This window comes from Pezoporus occidentalis, unplaced genomic scaffold, assembly GCF_034315485.1.
Source record: "Pezoporus occidentalis ecotype Australia unplaced genomic scaffold, CSIRO_AGI_Poc_V1 ctg91, whole genome shotgun sequence".
Taxonomy (NCBI): domain Eukaryota; kingdom Metazoa; phylum Chordata; class Aves; order Psittaciformes; family Psittacidae; genus Pezoporus; species Pezoporus occidentalis.
This window is the reverse complement of record NW_026916273.1, coordinates 821,717-840,943: the sequence shown is the minus strand read 5'-3', so window position 1 is coordinate 840,943 and position 19,227 is coordinate 821,717. Positions and strand designations below refer to the sequence as shown.

Here is a 19,227-nt window from a genome sequence, read left to right as displayed (position 1 = left end):
AGTATCTGGAAAACTTCCAGGCAGGACATAAGAGATTACGGAGGTATTTTCAGATTTTTACTTAAGAGTTTGAAGCTGTGTGGGAAAGGCAGGAGAACCAACAGGAGAAACTAGAGATGCTTGACAAAACTTATTGCAACTTGGCCCACAATTACTCTAAATTACTTTTATTTTCATCTGCATTCTTCTAAAACTGGAGGCCTGTAACTTGCAGGATATGATCAAAGTAGCTAACCCAGTAGTTCAAACCTCTTCTTTTAAAACAGTTCAGAACCGTGATGCCAACAGTATGTTCTAAACAGTTGTCCTCTTTCCTTGACTTAGCTGTAGGATGACTTTCATGCTACTTCATAAAGCAGAGACTAGGAATGTTTAGCTTTGAAGTGCATATATAGCAAATGTAAGTTCATGCACTGAAGTATCAGATGACATGCTGAACTTCTATTAAGTAAGACATACAAAACCACCCTGTGCAAACCAACTGCTGTAACAAAAAATACTATTTCACAGGATAGTACTTCAGCATTTTTGTGCAACATTAACTCTATTTTCTGTCTTCAGTTAATTTTGCACCAGTCTTGTTCATTTCTTAACTATACCATCCACCTCCTATATTAGGATCACGGTAAAGACACATGGCCAGAAATCAGCACTACTTTGCATAGTACAGCAAGTTCTCAACAACCCAAGCACAGTGTATGGACCTACTTCACATTCTGTAAAGATGACATGAGTAGAAAGAGCACACTTTATTTCAGGACTATTAATGCTTGCTTGTTCTTACAAGCAAGCAGTGGATGCAATTAAAATGATATCATTCTTCCCCAACTATTGCTTTATTTTTGGCATCTGCCAACTGGTTTGGTGCAATTTTAGAAATAAGGCTCAGCAGCATGATGCACAGCTGCTTGCAATTTATCTCCAGTGAGACTTCTGTTTTAAGACTTAAATATAGGCAATAGTTTCAGTGTTCAGACTACAACAGGATTTGGCAATCATGTTTTCCTCCTCTGTTAGCCTGTTTTACCCAGCCTTCATCCTGTGGTCGGAGTGCTTCTCAGCTCCATATTGCTGTGGTTGGAGAGCTTCTCAGCTGCATCCTTAACAATACATAGAAAATTCCTGATACGTAATTGGCACATGTAAAATACTATATGATGCAACAGCCAAGTTTAAAATGTGGTATAAAGTTTAAAAACTCTATCTATAAAAATTTACAGCTTCTTAGATAGCAGCATAGTGCTGTAAGTGGGGAATGAGTAGATGCAAGATACCGTTCCCTACTTAGGGACCTCCTATTCCTTTCAAAAGTAATCCCATTCTCTTTCAAATTCTTAAATATTTATACTGAAAGGCTGTATTATATAAACACATAAAATTATTTATATATCAGAGTTTCACCTGACCTTTCAGTTTTCTAGTATCCTTTACCTGGTAACAAGTACCAATCATTAGCGCTGTACTTGACAGCACAGTGGATTCTAAAATCTTATCCACGGCAAGATGCTGTAGTAATTTTACTTAAATCGCTTTTTTAGAGTAACATTTATGAGTTTTCAGAGGGCTGCTACAGAGGGAAAGTGTTAAGTGTAGCCATCCTAATATCCTTCCCATTGCAAGTTAAGAGAAAATATTAAATATCTTGCTTATAACCTTTATTCTACAATAATGAATAAGGTATTTTTGCATAAGGACAAGTGGCATATTTATAAGTGACCAGTTTAGTATGCTGTTTCTAAAAAGAAAAATAAAACCCAAACCCACCTGCTTCAAGATGTTACTTTTTGTGTATGCCTTTCTCTATAGTTTGTCCCTCGGTATTAGAAAGTTATCACAGTTTATAAATCAGCTGGTAATACTTTGTCTTCATTCTATTGGAAGAGATCTTTCTCTTCACTTGAAATAATTACTTGACATCAATCCATTGAAGAGATCACTGAAGCCTTCACCAGCTACACGATTCCAGTCCTTATGTGCAATGTGAAATTTCTCTCAGGGAACACAGATAAAAGCAGTTTACTTTTCAAGACTAGAAAAGTCTGGTCCTCCTTTGCTGTAATTTCCAGAAATTTCTGCCCCGCTGAAGTCAAATCCAGGGTTCTGATGGAGGTAAGAGAAAAGTTTAATTGATGCATTATTCATAATAAAAATATTTAAAAACCGCCGAACTGTTTCTGTTAATACTCTGCTATTGTACCAAGGACATACAATGATCAACTTGTCATCTGTTTGACACGGCACTGAAATACTTGGAAAATGCATCAACAAATAAACCTTGAACTGCCACAGTTTGGCTGCATTCTGCTGAAGCGACTTTGTGATGCTGTTCTCAATTTGACAAGCAGTTAGGTCTCCAGTAAAGAAATATTAAGAAAAGTTTAAGAAAATATTCTGGCTTCTAGTGTCCCTTGAAATTACAATTTGAAAACAGAAGTACCTGTCATGCTGGATAACAAGTCTCATAAATACCGTGTTCCTTGTTGTGGTGTGTAGTGTGCTGATTCAGCTGTTAAGTAGTAAATTGTAATCCTACAACTCTGCAGACACTCACAGAAATAGCTGTGTGCTAAGGGTGTATCAAAACAATTTAAACAATTTTAGCAAAAGGGCAAGGAAAACTTCTATATTATCCAGTGTTATAAGCCAACATATTCAAAATAGCTTAATGCTAGAAGTCAGTTGTAAACACGGCTATGTCATAATTCCATATAATAACAAATCGTGTGTAGCCTAATTTAAGTGAAAAGTCGTCAGTATTGTGCAACAGCCCTAAAACAGCAGCACCATCCCCTAACTTTTCATAAAACCTTCAGACAGACTACAGACAGAATAACCTCTTGAAAGTACACTGAAGAAGCCTCATGAGCATTCTCTATATATTGAGCTACAATATATGCTTCCACAGCACTGGACAACAGAACAATTTTGACCAGCTTTCACAGCCATGACCCTGATGGGCAAACGCAAAATATAAGGAGTAATTCTAGTCCTTTAACTTGCCTCTTTTTGGAATCGCTCCAGTGTAAGTTTCCTTTGCATCTGGTCCTGTACCCAAGGATCAGCAGCATATTCATTTTCTAAGAGAGACGTCCAACAATTTCCAGCATCTCGATTTGTCTTCATTAGAACAATTTGTATCAGCTTCCTATCTTCTGTTAAACAAAAACACACATAAACCAACCATTAAACTCAGTATTACACACTAGGTTTTGTTGTTGTTTTGGCGAATTTACCATTAAAAAGTACAAGATTTACTTTTTTTTGTGAAGTAATTTAAATTCTTAAAACCAAGAGGGCTCTTGATAGATAAATATACATTAACAAGAACTGGAAAGGCTGAAGCAAAGATGGCCTATACAGCCCTTTCTCCCCTTTCTGGCCTGTAATATTCTGAAGCTGTGTTAAGGGATTAAAACACAGTTTGTCAGTACTTCTACTGCAAACATAAACTAACCTTTGAGAGAGGTTCACAACATATAAAAGATTTAATCAAGTAATATGTATACCTCAGCTAAGGCAATAAAGAAACACTTGAGGTCAGGCTTTACAGAGAAAATACCAATAAAAGCCAGAATAATTTTAGCACCATATGGAATTCTCATCAATTTATTTAAACACAGACAGTACGCCTATAGACAACATATTGGAAGTACATTTCAAAGGTGACACGTAGGATGTCTGGTTCTACTTCTTTGAATAAATACAGCATTAGCAAGTGTATTTTGAAGATTATTCACATACTGGAAAAGGCTTCATGATGCTTGTTTACACTTACAGTTTTCATGTTTAAGTTGCTAAATTAGTAATCTATATTTAGAATAAATATTGAATGGAAAACAAAATCCATTGTAAGAGGATTGAGAGGCACACTCCACAAATGTGATTACCAAAACTCAAAATAATTTGATCACTTTACAATAATTATGATGTAACAATTAGAGCAGCTTTTTTTTTTCTCATTAGCTGCAGGTACTTTAGATTTTTAGATTGGTTTTCGATTCTCTTGGACTGTAGGTTTTGTCACCCATCCCAAACCTTGAATGCATATAATATCACCTATTCAAAAACCATAATGCATAAGAGAAGACCCAAGAAAAGCAACAATTACAGAGAGGCATAACTATGTAACTAACAGACTGCATGACTATACTGTAATTGTCAGCTTCAACAAGTGTTTGCAGAAAAACGCCCACTGTATGGAAGTGTTTGTAACTCATTGACTACTGGCTTCCAGACACAGCATCTCTAAGGCTTCTGTACTAGCTCAGTTCCTTGGTCTGGACATAATGGTTGTGTTTTTTACAAGGCTATGTACAGGTAAAACTTCTGCAGCATATTTTGCACTCATAATGTCCCTTCAGATGGAGGTTATTACCTAATGTCCATGTTCCTTCATCAGTTACTGTTGAGTCAAAAAGTTTACCCTGCAAAAGACACATACAGTATTACAAATCTGGAAAACCTGCTCAGCATCTAGGCCCCACTGAATTGACAAGTTTTACTCCCAACTTCCCTTCTTGTTTTCTACTGAACATGGGTAGTGCAGTCTGTCCCTGTAAGCACAGACTTGCACGCAGACCATCAAAGAACTATTTTTTGTTACACAATTATTTTTTGTGTACACACAAACAAAACAAAACAAAAAGCTTTCATTACACAATTTTTTCCTTTTTAATGAAGCATTTACCACACAGTCCCTGTTTCAGTACCTCAGCGCAGTGGAAGGGCTCTTCTCAGAGGGTAATGACCATTGTAATGGGTTGCTATGAAAACGTCAAGGGTAAGGATAGCTGCGGTGCCATGAGGTACGTGCCCCATGCCGGGAAGAGCTGCTTGCTCCCGGTTGGAAAGCGAAGCTGCTGCTGACCTGGGTTACTGGCGCTCGGCAGCACAACCCAAGGCAGGCAAACCCAAGGAATTTGTTGGCTTTGTTTTTCCGATCGTCTTTAAAAGCTCGACAAAACTATTCTGATACATTTCGCTTTTGATGTATCAAAATCTGGGTATTTAAAGAAGAAAATACAACAGACGCGGGCGGGGCATAGAGGCAACTCATCCCCGTCACCCAGCGGGGCCCCGCGGAGCCTCCGCGCCGGCCGCAGGTTCCCCCCGCGCCGGACCGGTACCTGAAGCACGTCCTGGCCCCGCACGGACAGCGCGATGTGCTGGCTCTGCAGGTTGCAGCAGATGTCCTTGGCGCGGGTGCCCGGCGGCACTTGCACTTCAATGAACACCTCCTCCAGGGTCTGGTACCAGCGGCCCCAGGGCGTCCCGCAGGGCACCACCCCGCTGCGCTCCTCGAAAGGAGCCGACATGAGGGACGGCACGGAACAGGACGAGACGTGACGTGACGTAACGAGATCACCGCCTCGCCGGGCCGGGCGGGCAGGCCTGCGCATGCGCAGGGCTGAGCCGCCGCTAGCCCCGCCCCCTGGCGACACACTAGAACGGCAAGGCGTCTGCTCCGTGCCAGGCGCGCTGATTGGCTGAGAAAGTCAAGGCAGCAGGAGGTGATTGGCTGTCCAGGACGCGTCGCAGTGTCAGTTGTCCCGTTTGAACGCTGAGGCGTTCTGTCGTGCGTGTCATGGCGTCTCGCAGCGCTGCGATCCCGCGCGGCAGCCAGCGCTCCGGTACGTGCTCGGTGGCGGGCGGGGAAGGAGCCTGAGCCGTGGTGCTGGGAGAGGGGAAACGGAGCTGTGGTTTCGTTGGTGTGTGCTAGTGCTGCCTTTCTTCTCGCTGAGGGCCGTGTGTGTGCCCGCACGCATCATAGCCCAGAGGCTAGCAGGGTCCTGGGCTGCACAGCCAGCCACGTGACAAGCAGGTCGAGGGAGAGGATTCTCCCCCTCTACTCTGCTCTCATGAGACCTCGCTTGAGTCCTGTGTGCGGTTCTGGTGTCCTCAGAGTAAGAAGTACATGGAGCCGTTGGAGCAGGTCCGAAGGAGGACCACGAGGGTGCTAAGAGTCTCGAGCACCTCTGCTACAGAGACAGAAAATTCGGGCTGTTGAGCCTGGAGAAGAGGGAACCCTTATAGCAGCCTTCCAGTACCAGGAGGGGGCCTACACAGTTATAAGGGACTGTAGCAACTGTAGGCAGCGGGTTGGGGCTAGATGAACTTAAGGTCCTTTCCCACCCAAACCAGTCTATGATTCTATGTATATACGCATATATCGACACGTATTTGTATATATTTATGTAGTAAGCCAGTGACAAAGCAGAGTTTCATAGCCTTCTGATATCATAGTACAAAACTGCAAAAATACAGAACCAGTCACAGTTGAAGTACTGCTACTGAGAGCATTTTATAATGTAGAGGTTTCTCACAATGAGTTTTTGGCTATAGCTGAATGCCTCTGCTACCATCACCCATTCTCATATAAGATGAAGTTGCTCTCCTTTGCAGAAAGCTGGAGCAAGCAGATAAGCATTTATTGGGCTTGAGACCACCTGGCTATAATAATAATAGTGTGAAGAATTTGTAGGCATCTTGGTTTTGTCTGCAGTTTCCCTTAAAATTGTTTAATTTTTAAAAGTATTGGTTTTATAAAGTTTAAGTAATTTGCTACTTTGGAGGAAAAGCTTGGCATTCAAGAACATCTATCCAATCTCATCTAAACTGGAAAATATTTTTAAAAAACCCCACAGTTAAGTCTGAAGTTTGTTTAGTTTATTTTTTAGCCTTTTCACAAGTTAGCATTACGATCCTCCAACTCTCTGGTTTGTTTGTTTTCTTTATGGAAGTTAATGCACTGCTGTCACTAACAAGATACCTTGCAATATTGTTTATGTAAATTATACTTCCTAATTATCAGTGTAACAAACAAACCTTTTCCCTTACCGAATGCGCATATTTCCTTTGTCTTTATGACGGGATGTGAAGAACTGAGAATCCAGTTATTTGTTTGTTTCCCCTTTTTTTAAGTGGATTTTACTTACATGTGTTACTTGCTGCAAAGTTGGAAAATCTGTCATTTACAATTATAATTCTCTGCTGTTTCTGAAAATCTCATTCCTAGTATGTATCCTGCCTCAACAATCCTATGACGTTAAATCTTCAGATGCACTGAAAAATTCTCTGTCCTCTGAAACGTGTCACAGGTTTAGGAACCAGAAAATTAAGTAGCCATAAGAGTTGCACAGAACATAATGGTATAATATCTTTGAATAATTGTTAGTGCTTACATGCTGCTACTGCTCTGCTCTTGTTTGGAAAATGGTTTATGTTTTAGAGGCTCACTGCCTGCCTTCCAGCTCAAGAGGACAGCTGCTGTAAAAATATGTCTGACTGAATCTTCCAAAACAAGCTTTATATGTGATTTCTCCTAATTAGGGAGACATCTGGGGATCAAATAAATTACTTACCTACCTCATGAACCTTGAATTTAGTGATAACTTCACAGGGGTTTTGTATATAAAATATCCTTCAGTTGAAAACTGACAGCATGGATCTGGATTGGCAGGGGGTAGAATTTGGCAGAAGCCGCATTCTCAAAACTGTCTGTCATCTGGTAGTGTCTCTCTAAAATCTGTCAAATGCCTGTATGGCTAATACTGAACTCCCTGACTGCAGTAAGAAGACAGCTGGCATTGGGTTGTAAGGTAGATAGTCTAATAATCGGGTGCTATTCTACCTTTTGTGTAAAAAGGCAATTGACTTTTAGTTTGATTAAATTTCGCTCCCTGTGCATGCATGCCCTCTTCCTTCATCGTTCTTTTCTGCATCCTTCTGCAGGTGACACAAATCTGAGCAATGAGAAGAGTGCACCTACCCCTGTAACTGTCAGGAGGCTCACATCTCTCGGATCAACAGTAAGATTCCTCTGTGGTGTCTGTAGCACTGTTAAATTCTAGCTAAACCTCACTGTGACTGGTTAAATCACTTAGCACCTTTATGCAATCACTATTAACTGAGCAAACTATGAAATTCATTATTATGCCTGTGCTCCTTAGTAACTAAGTAGGGAAAGTGAAATTGCAGCATCTTTGGGAATTACATGATTATTACTTGGGCCTAAAATGGCTTGTAGTCTTTGGTGTTATGATCTGTTGGGTTTTTTGCCTCTTGCTCACTATATAATGATAGTGTGGCTGTTTCATTTTTGGGTTTTTTTAAGACTATTGTGGTTTTGTTTCTGCTTTAATATGGACAGGGCAAACTAGAAAGCTAGTGGTGAAAGTTCTTTGTGCAGTGTTTGAGCATAATTATTGTAAGATACATAGCTCAACTAGTTGAAAAAATTGTAACCCTGATTTACTAATTTAGTTTACTAGAACTCTTCACGTAGGATGAAATTCTGTAAACAAACTGATGGTTAAATGATTAAATTGGCTTTTATGGAGGTGCTAATGTCTCAAACTTTCTTAATCTCCTTCCTGGAACAATGATTATGAGCTGTCTGTTCATAGTAATGCTTATCAGAAAGTACAATGATAAAACCCCTCCTAACCTGACAGTAGCCTTCCCTATTTGTGTGAGAGAGGTTAGGTTTTTATTTTGTGCGTGTCTCTTTAATAGTATTGTCTATATGAAGGCATTTAACTGTGGTGTTAAACTGTTTTCTAGCTGCTTACTAGTTTAACCTTTCTAATGCATGTTTTCAAAAGCCATCTAATGTGACTCTGAAGCCTAAAAGAGATGTTCTCCTTATGAAAGAGAAAAAGAAACAGAAGACACTGGAGAAGGAGGTATGAATACATCACGAGTGCAATCCTGTAATATTTCTCATTTACTAAAAAATAGAAGCTGGCAAAATTAGCCTCTTTTTCTTTACAAAACATACAGGTAGTTTGCAAACAGCTTTGTGCAGAGTAGAGATGCTCTGATATGTACAAAGCATTGGATTTGCTAATACAGTTACATTAATTTCTATTGCTTGTGATCAACTATGTAGCCAGTCTCTATCTGTTTTTAAAAGAGAATAGAGTCCTATGTTCTCTAACCCAAAAAGGTTCTCTTTTATTCAACAACTGTTTTCTGAGCTTTTTGCTTAGTAATTGACATAATTTTAATGTTTCAGAGGCAGCTGGTTTTTCCTTATCATGCTACTGTGTGCTGATACATGCCTTGTGTGTCTGAAATGTCACATTCTGTTTATCCATTCCACAGCCGAAGAGGAGAGTTGTCTTCCGTTGCAACTTGAAGCTAAGACTTCTGAATTTAACATGTACTGACTCAGTAGCATAAAAAGTCAGGTGAAATGCTAGGACTGCAAGTCTGTGCTATATAATATTAGAGAATCATTGAGATTTTGTTATCTCCTTTTCTGTGAATGACAGAGTTAAAGATATATATTCTGAATGAATGTTTATATAGTTTGGATACTCAGTCTATCCAAGAAAACCAGAGGCACAAAGTAATGATGTTATTTGAAAAGAATAATAGTAGGAAACAAAGAAAATGCCTCTTTTGTTTTAGATTCGTGCATTAGTGAGAGAGCGTGGAGAGCAGGATAAAAAACTTCAGGCTCTGGGTGAGGACTTTGTTAAGAATGAAGCAAAGCTGAATGCTGCAGTTCAGGAGAAAACATCTCTCTTGGCAAATGTTGCATGCCTGAAAAAACAGCTTCTGGAACTAAGAAGAACCAATGAACTGCTGAAGTCAAAGGTATTCAAACAAGCAAGCAGACATTTGCTTTGACTTTGTTGTCGTTAAGCTCCCTGGGCAAGAAGAAACTTCGGTTGCTGATCAGCATCTATTTTCATATGCCTTTCACTAGCAGACAGAGCATGCCTGGTCTGGGATCTTGTGTGCTGCTGTCTAAAGGCAGAGCAGAACCTGCTAACATGCTAACATCCATCCTAGTGATGGGTAGAGATAAGTGTTGTGGGTGGGAGGGGTGTACCTTTAAAGCATTGTGTATGAAACAACTCAGATGAAAGAATTATGCTTACTGTTTTATATTCCTCTAATAAGCTGTCAGAAGATGGCATGCAAAAGAAAATGAGCAGCCTGTGCCTGGAGTTAATGAAGCTCAGAAACCAGAGGGATGCTAAGGAAAAGGTATGGCCATTTGCACAGCACAGGAAGTAATTCTGAGCTATTCAGGAATAGTCAATGAAGGGCTTGGCACAGAACTGCAGATCATGTGTTGTTTCTGTCCTCAGCTGGTAGTTTCTGTGAAGAGAAAGTAGAGAAAGATAAAACACCAAATGTTCTTGATTTTGCTGTTGATGTGCACAGTAAATCTGCATTCAACTAAAGAAGCCTAGAAATGCCTCTGTTATGAGTCTGTTCATTGCACTACTGGTTTCCTCAAAAACCAGTGGTCCTAAATATAGTTTGAAGCTCTTACATGTGGTTTGTTTTGGTTTTGTTGGGGGTGGTGGTGGTTTTTACAAATAGCTGGTATCTTTAGAAAGGGATCATCTGAATTGCATTTAGCATACAACAAGTGCTATCATTAAATTGTAGCTGTGACTTTCTGTCTGTGATTTCTCTTTACCACTGTCTCTTAGACAATGGATTATTTATTTTTTACGATATCTTTTTGATAGTAATATTTGTTGGGTTTTTTTCTTTGTTTTTCTAAGACTGCACTTGCAAAGCAGGAAGACATGGAAATGAAGCTGCAGGAAGTGCAAAGGAATCTAGAGCATTCACAAGGAAAAATAGCACAGTTGCAAGAAAAACTGTAAGTAGTAAGGAATGCAAGTGACTGAGGGAAGAAATGATAATTTGTCTAGCTTATGCAACTGTCCTAGCTTACTTGCTTCTGGTAGAATGTGGCTCAGCCTCCCTACTGCAATGAGAAAACCAAATGGAACAAGTATCAAAAGAGGGCAGAATCACATCTTAGAGCCAAAATCAGTTTGTCAGCCAAACTGGATTATGAAAAAAGTATATATAAGTTGTGATTCAGTTATTCATTTCTACTTGCTTATCTGTAAATAAATAGCTTCCAAGTAGCTCTGAATTTGTTTAAGTACATCCATCATGAAAACTTCCTGGTTTTAGGTCTGCTACTGAGAAAGAGAAAGTTGAAGAAAAGTCAGACACTGAAAAACTTTTGGAATACATCACAGAGCTCAGGTAATAACAAATTGCTCTTGAGTTGGGACTGGGTAAGTTAAGACGAAGTAAAACTAAGCCTCATTTATGGACTGCTGAATTAGAGCCTTGGTAACAATTCTGTTTAACAGTATTAAAATAGAGGGGGAAAAGAAATCAAGTATTTTTTCCACACAATGGGAAGGAGTAATAATGTTAGTTATATTTCTACATGTCTCTGTGCTCTTCTTGGCTAAGCAGTAATATGGAAGAGTTCTGTATCAGGGTCTTGAAATCCTGGTTTTAGCCTGAGTCATTTGTACACAAATCAAGCTGAACCCTTTTCCTCAAAGGTGCTGGCAGTAAAATCTTTTAGCCCTTACTTGTAAAACAATTTACAGCAGGGGGAAATAAACCCCCCAATCTTAGCTTGCATAGTACTCTGAATTGCATTTACAAATTATGATGAATTATGTATGTATGAGCATCAGCCTGATTCTAAAAATCGCTACTCTAGTGCTCTGTAACTGATTGAAACTCTAATCAGTCTTCACAGTAATGTGTCCCTAGCTCAGAACATGGTAAAAATACAGAAGTATTTAAATTTAACTATTTCAGTCTTCACCTCTCCTTCCCCAGTCAATTTACTCACTAAGATACCTCAGTAACTGCCTCTATATATATATATTAAGACTGCTTATTCTTGTAAAATTGCTTTATGAATGTGTATGCTTTGCTATGAAAACTCAGCTTTGTGAAAACCTGGATATAGCAGTCATCTGTAAATCAATTATGGTAACTAATAATGTTTTAATCAAACCTTTATATTTATGTGATTGTATAAGTTTCTTTAGAACAAAAGATCAATGTTGAGAGAAACTGCTTTTTAATTAACCTGTCATAATGTGCAAAAACTTGTGTCTGGGAATGCAGCGGAAGGCAGTTTTCCTGTTTGAAACCAGCGGTCCTAAATATTTGTTCTTTGTGCTGAAGAGTTAAGTTTTCCAGCGAAATTTAGTGGTAACAAGTACTTGAATTTTCTCCTACAGTAGTGTTGCAGAAACAGTTGAAAAATACAAACTAGATGTTGCCCAGATGGAGGAGACAGTGATAAAGAAAGACCAAGATATTGAAATCCTGAGGGCTACCCTCAAAACTAAAGAGGAAGAGTCTTTTAAACTGATACAAGAACTTAATGATAGGTTTCAACTGCTTCAACAAGAAAAAGGTAATTGTTACTGTTTCTATGCTATCAGCACATGTGGTATCACTGACATGTTTTAAAGCATCTCAAATAGGCTTGTTCTAAAATATCAATTTAACTTAACTTGGAACAAATAAGTCTATCTCTCTGAGCTCCAGCTGAAAACAGCTAGGAACCTCTCTAACAATATGGAAACCACCTTGAATCTGACATCTTTTAAGTCTAAATGTGTACTTCTCTGAAGGGTTACTAAGGTATGTAGTACAGAATAAAAACCATTTACATAATAGAAATGGCTTTAACCTGAAAGGTGAACACAACTTACTCATTCCTTACTCTTCATTGAGGAGCAGTATGATACTGTTTCAATTCACTGTTACAAGCATGTGCACAAGTTTGTTGAGACATTGGAAATGTGTGTAGGATTCCCTTGTCACCTCTTTTTCTATCTCTGCCCAAAACCAGCAACTCTGCAGCCTGAGACTGGTATGCAGTTCTCTGTACCTGTTGGGTTGTGTGTGCTAGCATTATGTGGAAGAAGCTATGAAGAAATGATTCAGTTGTTTTTCTCCACCTATACTGCTGTTCTGATGAAGGTTTGATCCAAATATTCCTGCTGTTAAAATAATTTTTAAAGTGGTGTACTTTCAGCTGATTTTTGAGGGTTTCCAGATGGGTTAAAGATGAGGGTTTGTTTTGTTTGGTTTTGGTTTTTTTTTCCTTGCCTAACAAACTTTAAATCTAGAATGGAAGTATTATAAAGATGTAGTTCTTTGAAGATGGAGAAAGGAATTTGTGCTATATTGACAATTCCTTTATCCAGAGAAAGAATTGTTGGACACCAGAGGAAAATTACTAAGTATGAGTGCTGAAATAGAGGATCTGAAGAAAAAAATTTGTTTAGAAGAACAAGAACACCAAAAACTGCTTCAGAAACATGAGGAGATGGTCTCTCAGCTGAAGAAAGAGAAGGTAAATACAGGCTATGAAGTAGTTTAAAAATGCTCTAATCCAAGTGACTGGCACAAAAGGTTCCAATTTTGCCTATATATGAGATTGCTGTATGAATAACGGTCTAACCTATGGAATGTTAAGTGGGTGCCAGCTAGCAGAAACTGTGGTCCAGTAGCTTTAAGAATCATAGCTGGTATGGTGGGTCTTTTGGTTCTTCCTGTAGAATTGACCTTATGCTTCAAAGTTTGAACGCTGCAAAACAGCTTTTAATATCTGGAAAAGTACTGGTAGCTGTAAAATCTGTGGTACTCTGACATGCAGGAGTCATCTGCATCAATGCACCAGAAGTTACTAGAGTTTCAAGATGAGGTAACAAATGAGAGACGTCTTCTTGAAGAAGAGCTGAATGATACCATGAATGAGCTGAATAAATTGCATGCTCAGGAGAAGAAAGCTGAGAAGTTGGTGAAGCGGTTGGAGCAACAAATCAAATCTCAAGCTCTTCAACTTTCACAGATGGAAGTAAAGCTGAAAGGGTTTGTGAAATAAACTTTCTAATCCTAAACATTTGAAAGGAAAAAATATTAATAGTGTAAACAAAGCTGCTAAGCCTAATTCAGGTTTTAGAGACGTGAACAGATCTCGACTTATTTCTTGCTGTTTGTTGATCATTGATAGTGATCAGACCAAATAACCATCAATAATTACTTGAATCAGTTTCATACGGTCTTAATTTAGTACAATTTCATCAGTGTGCTGAGACTTGCTTGAAATGCCGGTACTGTAGTAATACAATGTTGCTGTGAAGGGTAAGCTACATGCATGTCATTGGATGCTTCTACCCTGGAAAAGGCAATGACTAGGAAAGACTTTCAAGCAAGCTTTTTCTTTGTTCACGTATTCAAAGTCCGTTGTTAAGTGTTGAATTTATGCTATACTTACCTTGGGGAAATAAGGCAGGGGAGATGCTTAGTTACATTTGCTGTGAAAATGGTGCCTTATTTCAAGTTGTGGCAGAGAAGTTACTAGTTTGTCACAATTTACTGCTGCCACTGCAAGCCTTCTGTAACTGATAACAGCATTGTTTAGACATACTTATCTCCAGCATGGAATGATTAACTTCTATTTCAGGAAGAATGCAGAGTTGGAGCAAATCAATGAAATGCACAGCAAAGCTGCTCTGCAAATCCAAGAAGAGCACAGCAATACACTGCGTAAACTTGGAGAGACTGTTGCTGAGTTTGAAAGGTATTTGAGTTTCATTAAATTCTAGGACAGGGGTTATCTCTAAGATTACAATAAAATTGGCTGTTTATTCATAAGCTGTGGTACTTAACACTGTATATGAGCATTGGTACAGCATTACAGCAGAGGACTTTGGAGTATTTGATGTCATTAAGAAATTTATGCCTTTTGAGTACTAGTCAAGTGTAATGACATACTTGCTGTCTAGTACAGGAAACTGGATGTTTCTTCCAAAGTGTAACCAATTTTATAATACTCTAGTGCTCTTGAATCTCAGTGAGAGCTGTAACTAGTGATGGTCTTCTCTTTGCCTAAAGTATCTTGCAAAAAGACTTCCTGTGTAGGCTTGAAACTTGAACTGTTATTATTTTTCTACAGTTCTTGCAGATCCTTCTTCTCGCAATATTCAGGTTGTGGAAGCATCTAAAAAGTGATGCTGTTATTGCTAAGTATGCAAGCCACCCATGAAGGATCCAGTGGGGTACTTGCCAATGAGGCTGCAGATAGCAGGTCTTTTGGTATTTAAAATAAGCTTCAGATATAGCAGGTCTTTGGTGTTTTACAGTATCTACCAAAATATGAGAATAGCTGTATTGCAGAACTTGTTGCAATATTACTACTTGTGGCTTTATGGAAATGTGTTGGATTTTTTTTTTTTAACTTTAGGAGATTATAAAATCTGTTATACTTGTTAGCATGAGCTTTTGTAAGGCCTGAAGTCACACAATTTTTCTTATACTAGTTACAAGAAGACAACAGCTGAAGAAATAAGCAGTCTTAAACTGGAGAACACTTCTTTGCAAGAAGAGGTTGTCAACCTAAAAAAAGTAGGCCAAGATCATCTACAGCTACTTCAAGAAGCAGAAAACACTAAGAACAAAGCAAAAGAAGAATGTGCAAGGTACTAATCAGATGAACTTTTCTTTAGGCTAAAGAATGCCAACTAGGGCTTGCCTTCCTAACTAGAAGTTAACATGGCGCTCCACTAGATAAAATTGGTATTTGGTGTAAGCTGAAGTTTCTTCATTTTCCCAGTTTGGAGGGTTGAAAATACTGACAGACAAAATTCATTAAGCTCATATGCATCAGAAAACTGCTCTGTTCTGTGTGTTCCGTCTGTTTCTATACTGTTCTTTTGTAGCACTGTTTGTGCAAACCTTTCATTTCTACTAACAGCTTTTCAGTAGCAGGTAATTGTGTTTTCAGATTAAGGGTAGTGTAAATAATAAATTAAGGGCTTATTAAAGATTGATAATATTTTCCTCAGGATGCTTTTAGACACCCAGACAAAGCTTGCGCTAAAAGAAGCAGAAACAGAGAGAACAAAAGAGTCTTGCCTTGCACAAATGACTAAACTTCAGGAAAAACTGGATAAGCAAACGGAAGATCTGAAAAGAAAACTCGAAATGGAAAGATCAAGGTGGCTTTTCTCAAACTAAGCATGCATACTGGAGCACATAAAAGCTGCAGTGTGAATAACTGCTGAGAGTTAACCATGAACATAATGAAACTCCACTTCTTGCTTTTTAGGAAAACCATAAATGAAGATGTGACCTCTAGCTTAAAAGAAGAGATAAAGACCTGGCGTAATCTGTATGAGGACTTATATAACAAGACAAAGCCTTTTCAGGTGTGTTACCAAGTAGATGTTTATTAATAACTCTTAACTTAAAACTTGTGCAGCTGTCTTAAGTTTTAGTCTTGAGAAATAGACAAGCTATTTCCTGTTCTAAGGCATTTATCTCACAACCGTTTCCTGTCCCTTGAGCTAGCTATTCCCCTTCCCAAAACAGTTTATCTTTGTAGATTTTGGTTCATTAAAAAGCTATGTTTATTTTAAAGATTTCTGAAAGATGCAGTGTGTATTTCAGCAACAACTAGACGCGTTTGAAGCAGAGAAAAATGCACTCTTAAATGAGCATGGTGCTGCCCAAGAAGAACTGAATAAGCTAAGTGATGCATATGCTAAACTACTTGGCCACCAGAACCAGAAGCAAAAAATCAAGCATGTTATGAAGTTGAAGGAAGAGAATGCCCACCTAAAGCAGGTCTGTGAAATGAAATTAGAAATCTGTAAGTTATTAATTTGCTTGATTTGCTTGTTGCTTTAAGTATTTATAGCCTCATCCTGCAAACTACTTGTTTTCTGTGAGCATAACATTCTTTGCAAGAGCTAGATTAGAACAAACCACCAGCCTCCAGAAACACTGAGAAAATGTTTTAGTTCTGACTGAATATATGACATGCTTCTGGATCACCAGTGCAAGTAAATACCCCTACTTTTAGCTTGGTTTTTTTTTCTTGCCTTTTTTGGAGGTTCTAGGCTTAGTAAGCCACCTACTGAAAGCATTGCCTGAAAGTTTCAGGCTACCATAGTGCTTAGTGATCTTATACAGCAGTTATACAGTGGTGCTGGTTTCTCTAACACCTGTATATTTGTCTTTCTTTTTTTTTAATGCTACTAATGATGTGTATGTATGTTTGTGTTTAGCATTAGTCAGAAGGTCTATTTCAGTAAATGAGGAAGCAGGCTTTTCCTTGTTCTCAATCTAATTTCCAAGTATTATGTTTTCTTTAGGATGTCTCAAAACTGCGTGCATTGCTAGCCAAAGAAAAGCAAAGCAACAGAGATCTTCAGGAGCAAGTGCATGCAATTCAGGGCGTTCGACGTTTTGATCCTTCTAAAGCTTTCCAGCATGATAGCAAGGAAAATATTCCTCCAAAAACTCCTTTTAGAGAAGGTAAGCTTGGATATTTATGTAACTATGTCTTTGTACCTCTTAAGTTTAACCAAAGAAAGTACAACAGTCTTGCATAGTCTGCTGCCTTTGGGGGAGGAAGGAGAATGGCATCTCAGGTTTCACAGCAGATGGCAGAGGCCTGCCTCAGCAGGGCACTCCCAGTGCCCCAGGTTTGCTATTGTGATTTTCAGCCCAGTTTCTCACAACCCTGCCTGAGCAAGTGGTGTGTGGTGTCAGTTTTTCTTCTGTCATACAGCTTAATGTTACCGCTAGTCAGGTGTTGGGCAGTGTCTCCTGCACAAGTGCTGGGGTAACAGTGGCTTGCCTGGAGCTCTTTAGCTGCTACCCAGCAGAACCTTACACTACTGTAGGTGCAAACGGCTGGCAGATGAACGTGGAGTTAGAGGGAAAGATGCCAAGAGCCCAGGGGGCACAAAGGAAAGCAGTGGAGGAGAGTGTGGGAGGGAAGAGATCTCAACCAGACCTTCATTACAGTGTATTCCAGGGTCTGAAGTTCTGGCTTGCCTGGTGTATGAAGTGTCTCCTGGGGGGGGGGGAAGGAAGGCACTACAAATAATTACTCTATGGGGTTTTGACTATTGCTCCCACCACAGCCTTAGTAATGTTCTTCCATTGCAGGTAATAGAAACAAAATTTAGTCTCTTGGTACCAAGAAAAATACCGTAAGTCACCAATAAATTCCCTCATGTACTACAGAAGACTTCAACAGACTACTGTTCAAGGTGAACCTGGATGCAGTGTATAATACAGCTTTATGAGAGTACTACAGAAATGGTCTAAACCTATACATTTTTCAAAAAAATATGCTTGGTTATACTATTATTGAGAAGCCCTGAGCATACAGGTAACTTATGTTCCAGGTGCCTGGTAACATCATTGTGCTCTTTAACTCACCGATTCATGTTTTTGTGTGCTGGAGCTGCTTAGCTTGGTTTTGACAGAGAAACTTAAGAAGAGGTGAGTGAATAAGCACTTAAGAGCAAGTATGATGCATTAAATTTAGTGTCACGAATTATGGTTTTTTTTTTTATTCTATCTCATGGTTTTATAATGTTTGTTATTTATGGTTGTTTTAATACCAGTGACAGCAGTGCTGCCAGGAGACACTTTCTTCTCTGTGGTGCACATAATACAGAACCAGTGTAGAAAACTGGGCTGTACAGTTTTGATATTCTTAATGGGATCTGTGTTCAGGACATGCTAATTTCAGTCCTGGGGCTGGATACTGCAGCTGTTGTTGATCTTCAGAAGAGGATTTGGTGCTCAAACTCAAATTGACTGCATTTAGGTAAATGTTAGTATACTGATGCCAAGATTAGTGTCTTCAGAGAAATGTCTCTTCCATGGATGCTGAGCTCACTGGAATCCCACAGTCATAAATTTGTAGTTGTTGTAATTGATCAATGCTACCTGAAGGGGAATAACAATGGAACTTGTCTTAATGGGGTGGGAGGATCCCTGCTGTGTAGACACATTTATTGTACAGACCTGAATTTTGGCAATGTGGGAAGAATCTGTTTGCATCTAAAATCTAAGAATGTTTCAGCACAATAAAAATTTTAAATTAAAGACTTTGTTTATTTCCCTCACAAACTGAGGATAAAACTCAAATTATAGTGTAATTGACTTAATGTTCTTTGTTCTAGTCTTAAATCTTCGTAATAAAGCCAACTGTCAGTCTTGGCTCAAAGACTTGCATAATCTGCAATCCTACAGAAATTTAGTGGATCTGTACAATACATACAACCTGCAATTCCCCTATCCACTCATTTCCTGTGAGTTTCTCTTAATATGCAGGTAAGTCACTGGCACTCAAGTGAAATGTGGAACTCTGTGTTCTTGCTATTGTACCTACTAATACCCTGCACATGGGTGGTGCAGTGAGGCAGTACACAAAGCTTAATGTGTTGGAGATACTGCCATTCATACTGACATTATGGGCTTACAAAGGATTGATAACACATGGGAAATGAGGTACCAAAAACGTGTATTAAGTCCAGGGAAAGAAATTGCTAGGTTTTATCTGTTATTGCCATTGTTCTGTGTGTGCTGGATTACTTGAGCAAGGATGAGGAT

General features: G+C 38.9%; 2 protein-coding genes across 2 annotated transcripts; one reads left to right on the top strand and one right to left on the bottom strand.

Annotated features, from left to right (window-relative positions):
• Window positions 1-1,640: 1,640 nt before the first annotated feature.
• Window positions 1,641-5,367, bottom strand: NUDCD2 (NudC domain containing 2). The gene is made up of 4 exons (XM_062605306.1): window positions 5,127-5,367; window positions 4,376-4,424; window positions 3,001-3,152; window positions 1,641-2,100 (listed from the first exon to the last, which is right to left on the bottom strand). The coding sequence occupies exons 1-4, from the start codon at window positions 5,313-5,315 to the stop codon at window positions 2,017-2,019; spliced, it is 474 nt and encodes a 157-aa protein (XP_062461290.1). The 5' UTR covers window positions 5,316-5,367; the 3' UTR covers window positions 1,641-2,016.
• A 92-nt stretch (window positions 5,368-5,459) lies between these two features.
• Window positions 5,460-17,910, top strand: HMMR (hyaluronan mediated motility receptor). Its single transcript, XM_062605303.1, has 17 exons — window positions 5,460-5,630; window positions 7,732-7,808; window positions 8,604-8,684; window positions 9,415-9,603; window positions 9,913-9,999; window positions 10,530-10,630; window positions 10,954-11,028; window positions 12,036-12,214; window positions 13,014-13,162; window positions 13,466-13,680; window positions 14,276-14,392; window positions 15,132-15,290; window positions 15,657-15,809; window positions 15,920-16,019; window positions 16,261-16,437; window positions 16,968-17,130; window positions 17,770-17,910. The coding sequence occupies exons 1-17, from the start codon at window positions 5,585-5,587 to the stop codon at window positions 17,787-17,789; spliced, it is 2,088 nt and encodes a 695-aa protein (XP_062461287.1). The 5' UTR covers window positions 5,460-5,584; the 3' UTR covers window positions 17,790-17,910.
• Window positions 17,911-19,227: the final 1,317 nt, after the last annotated feature.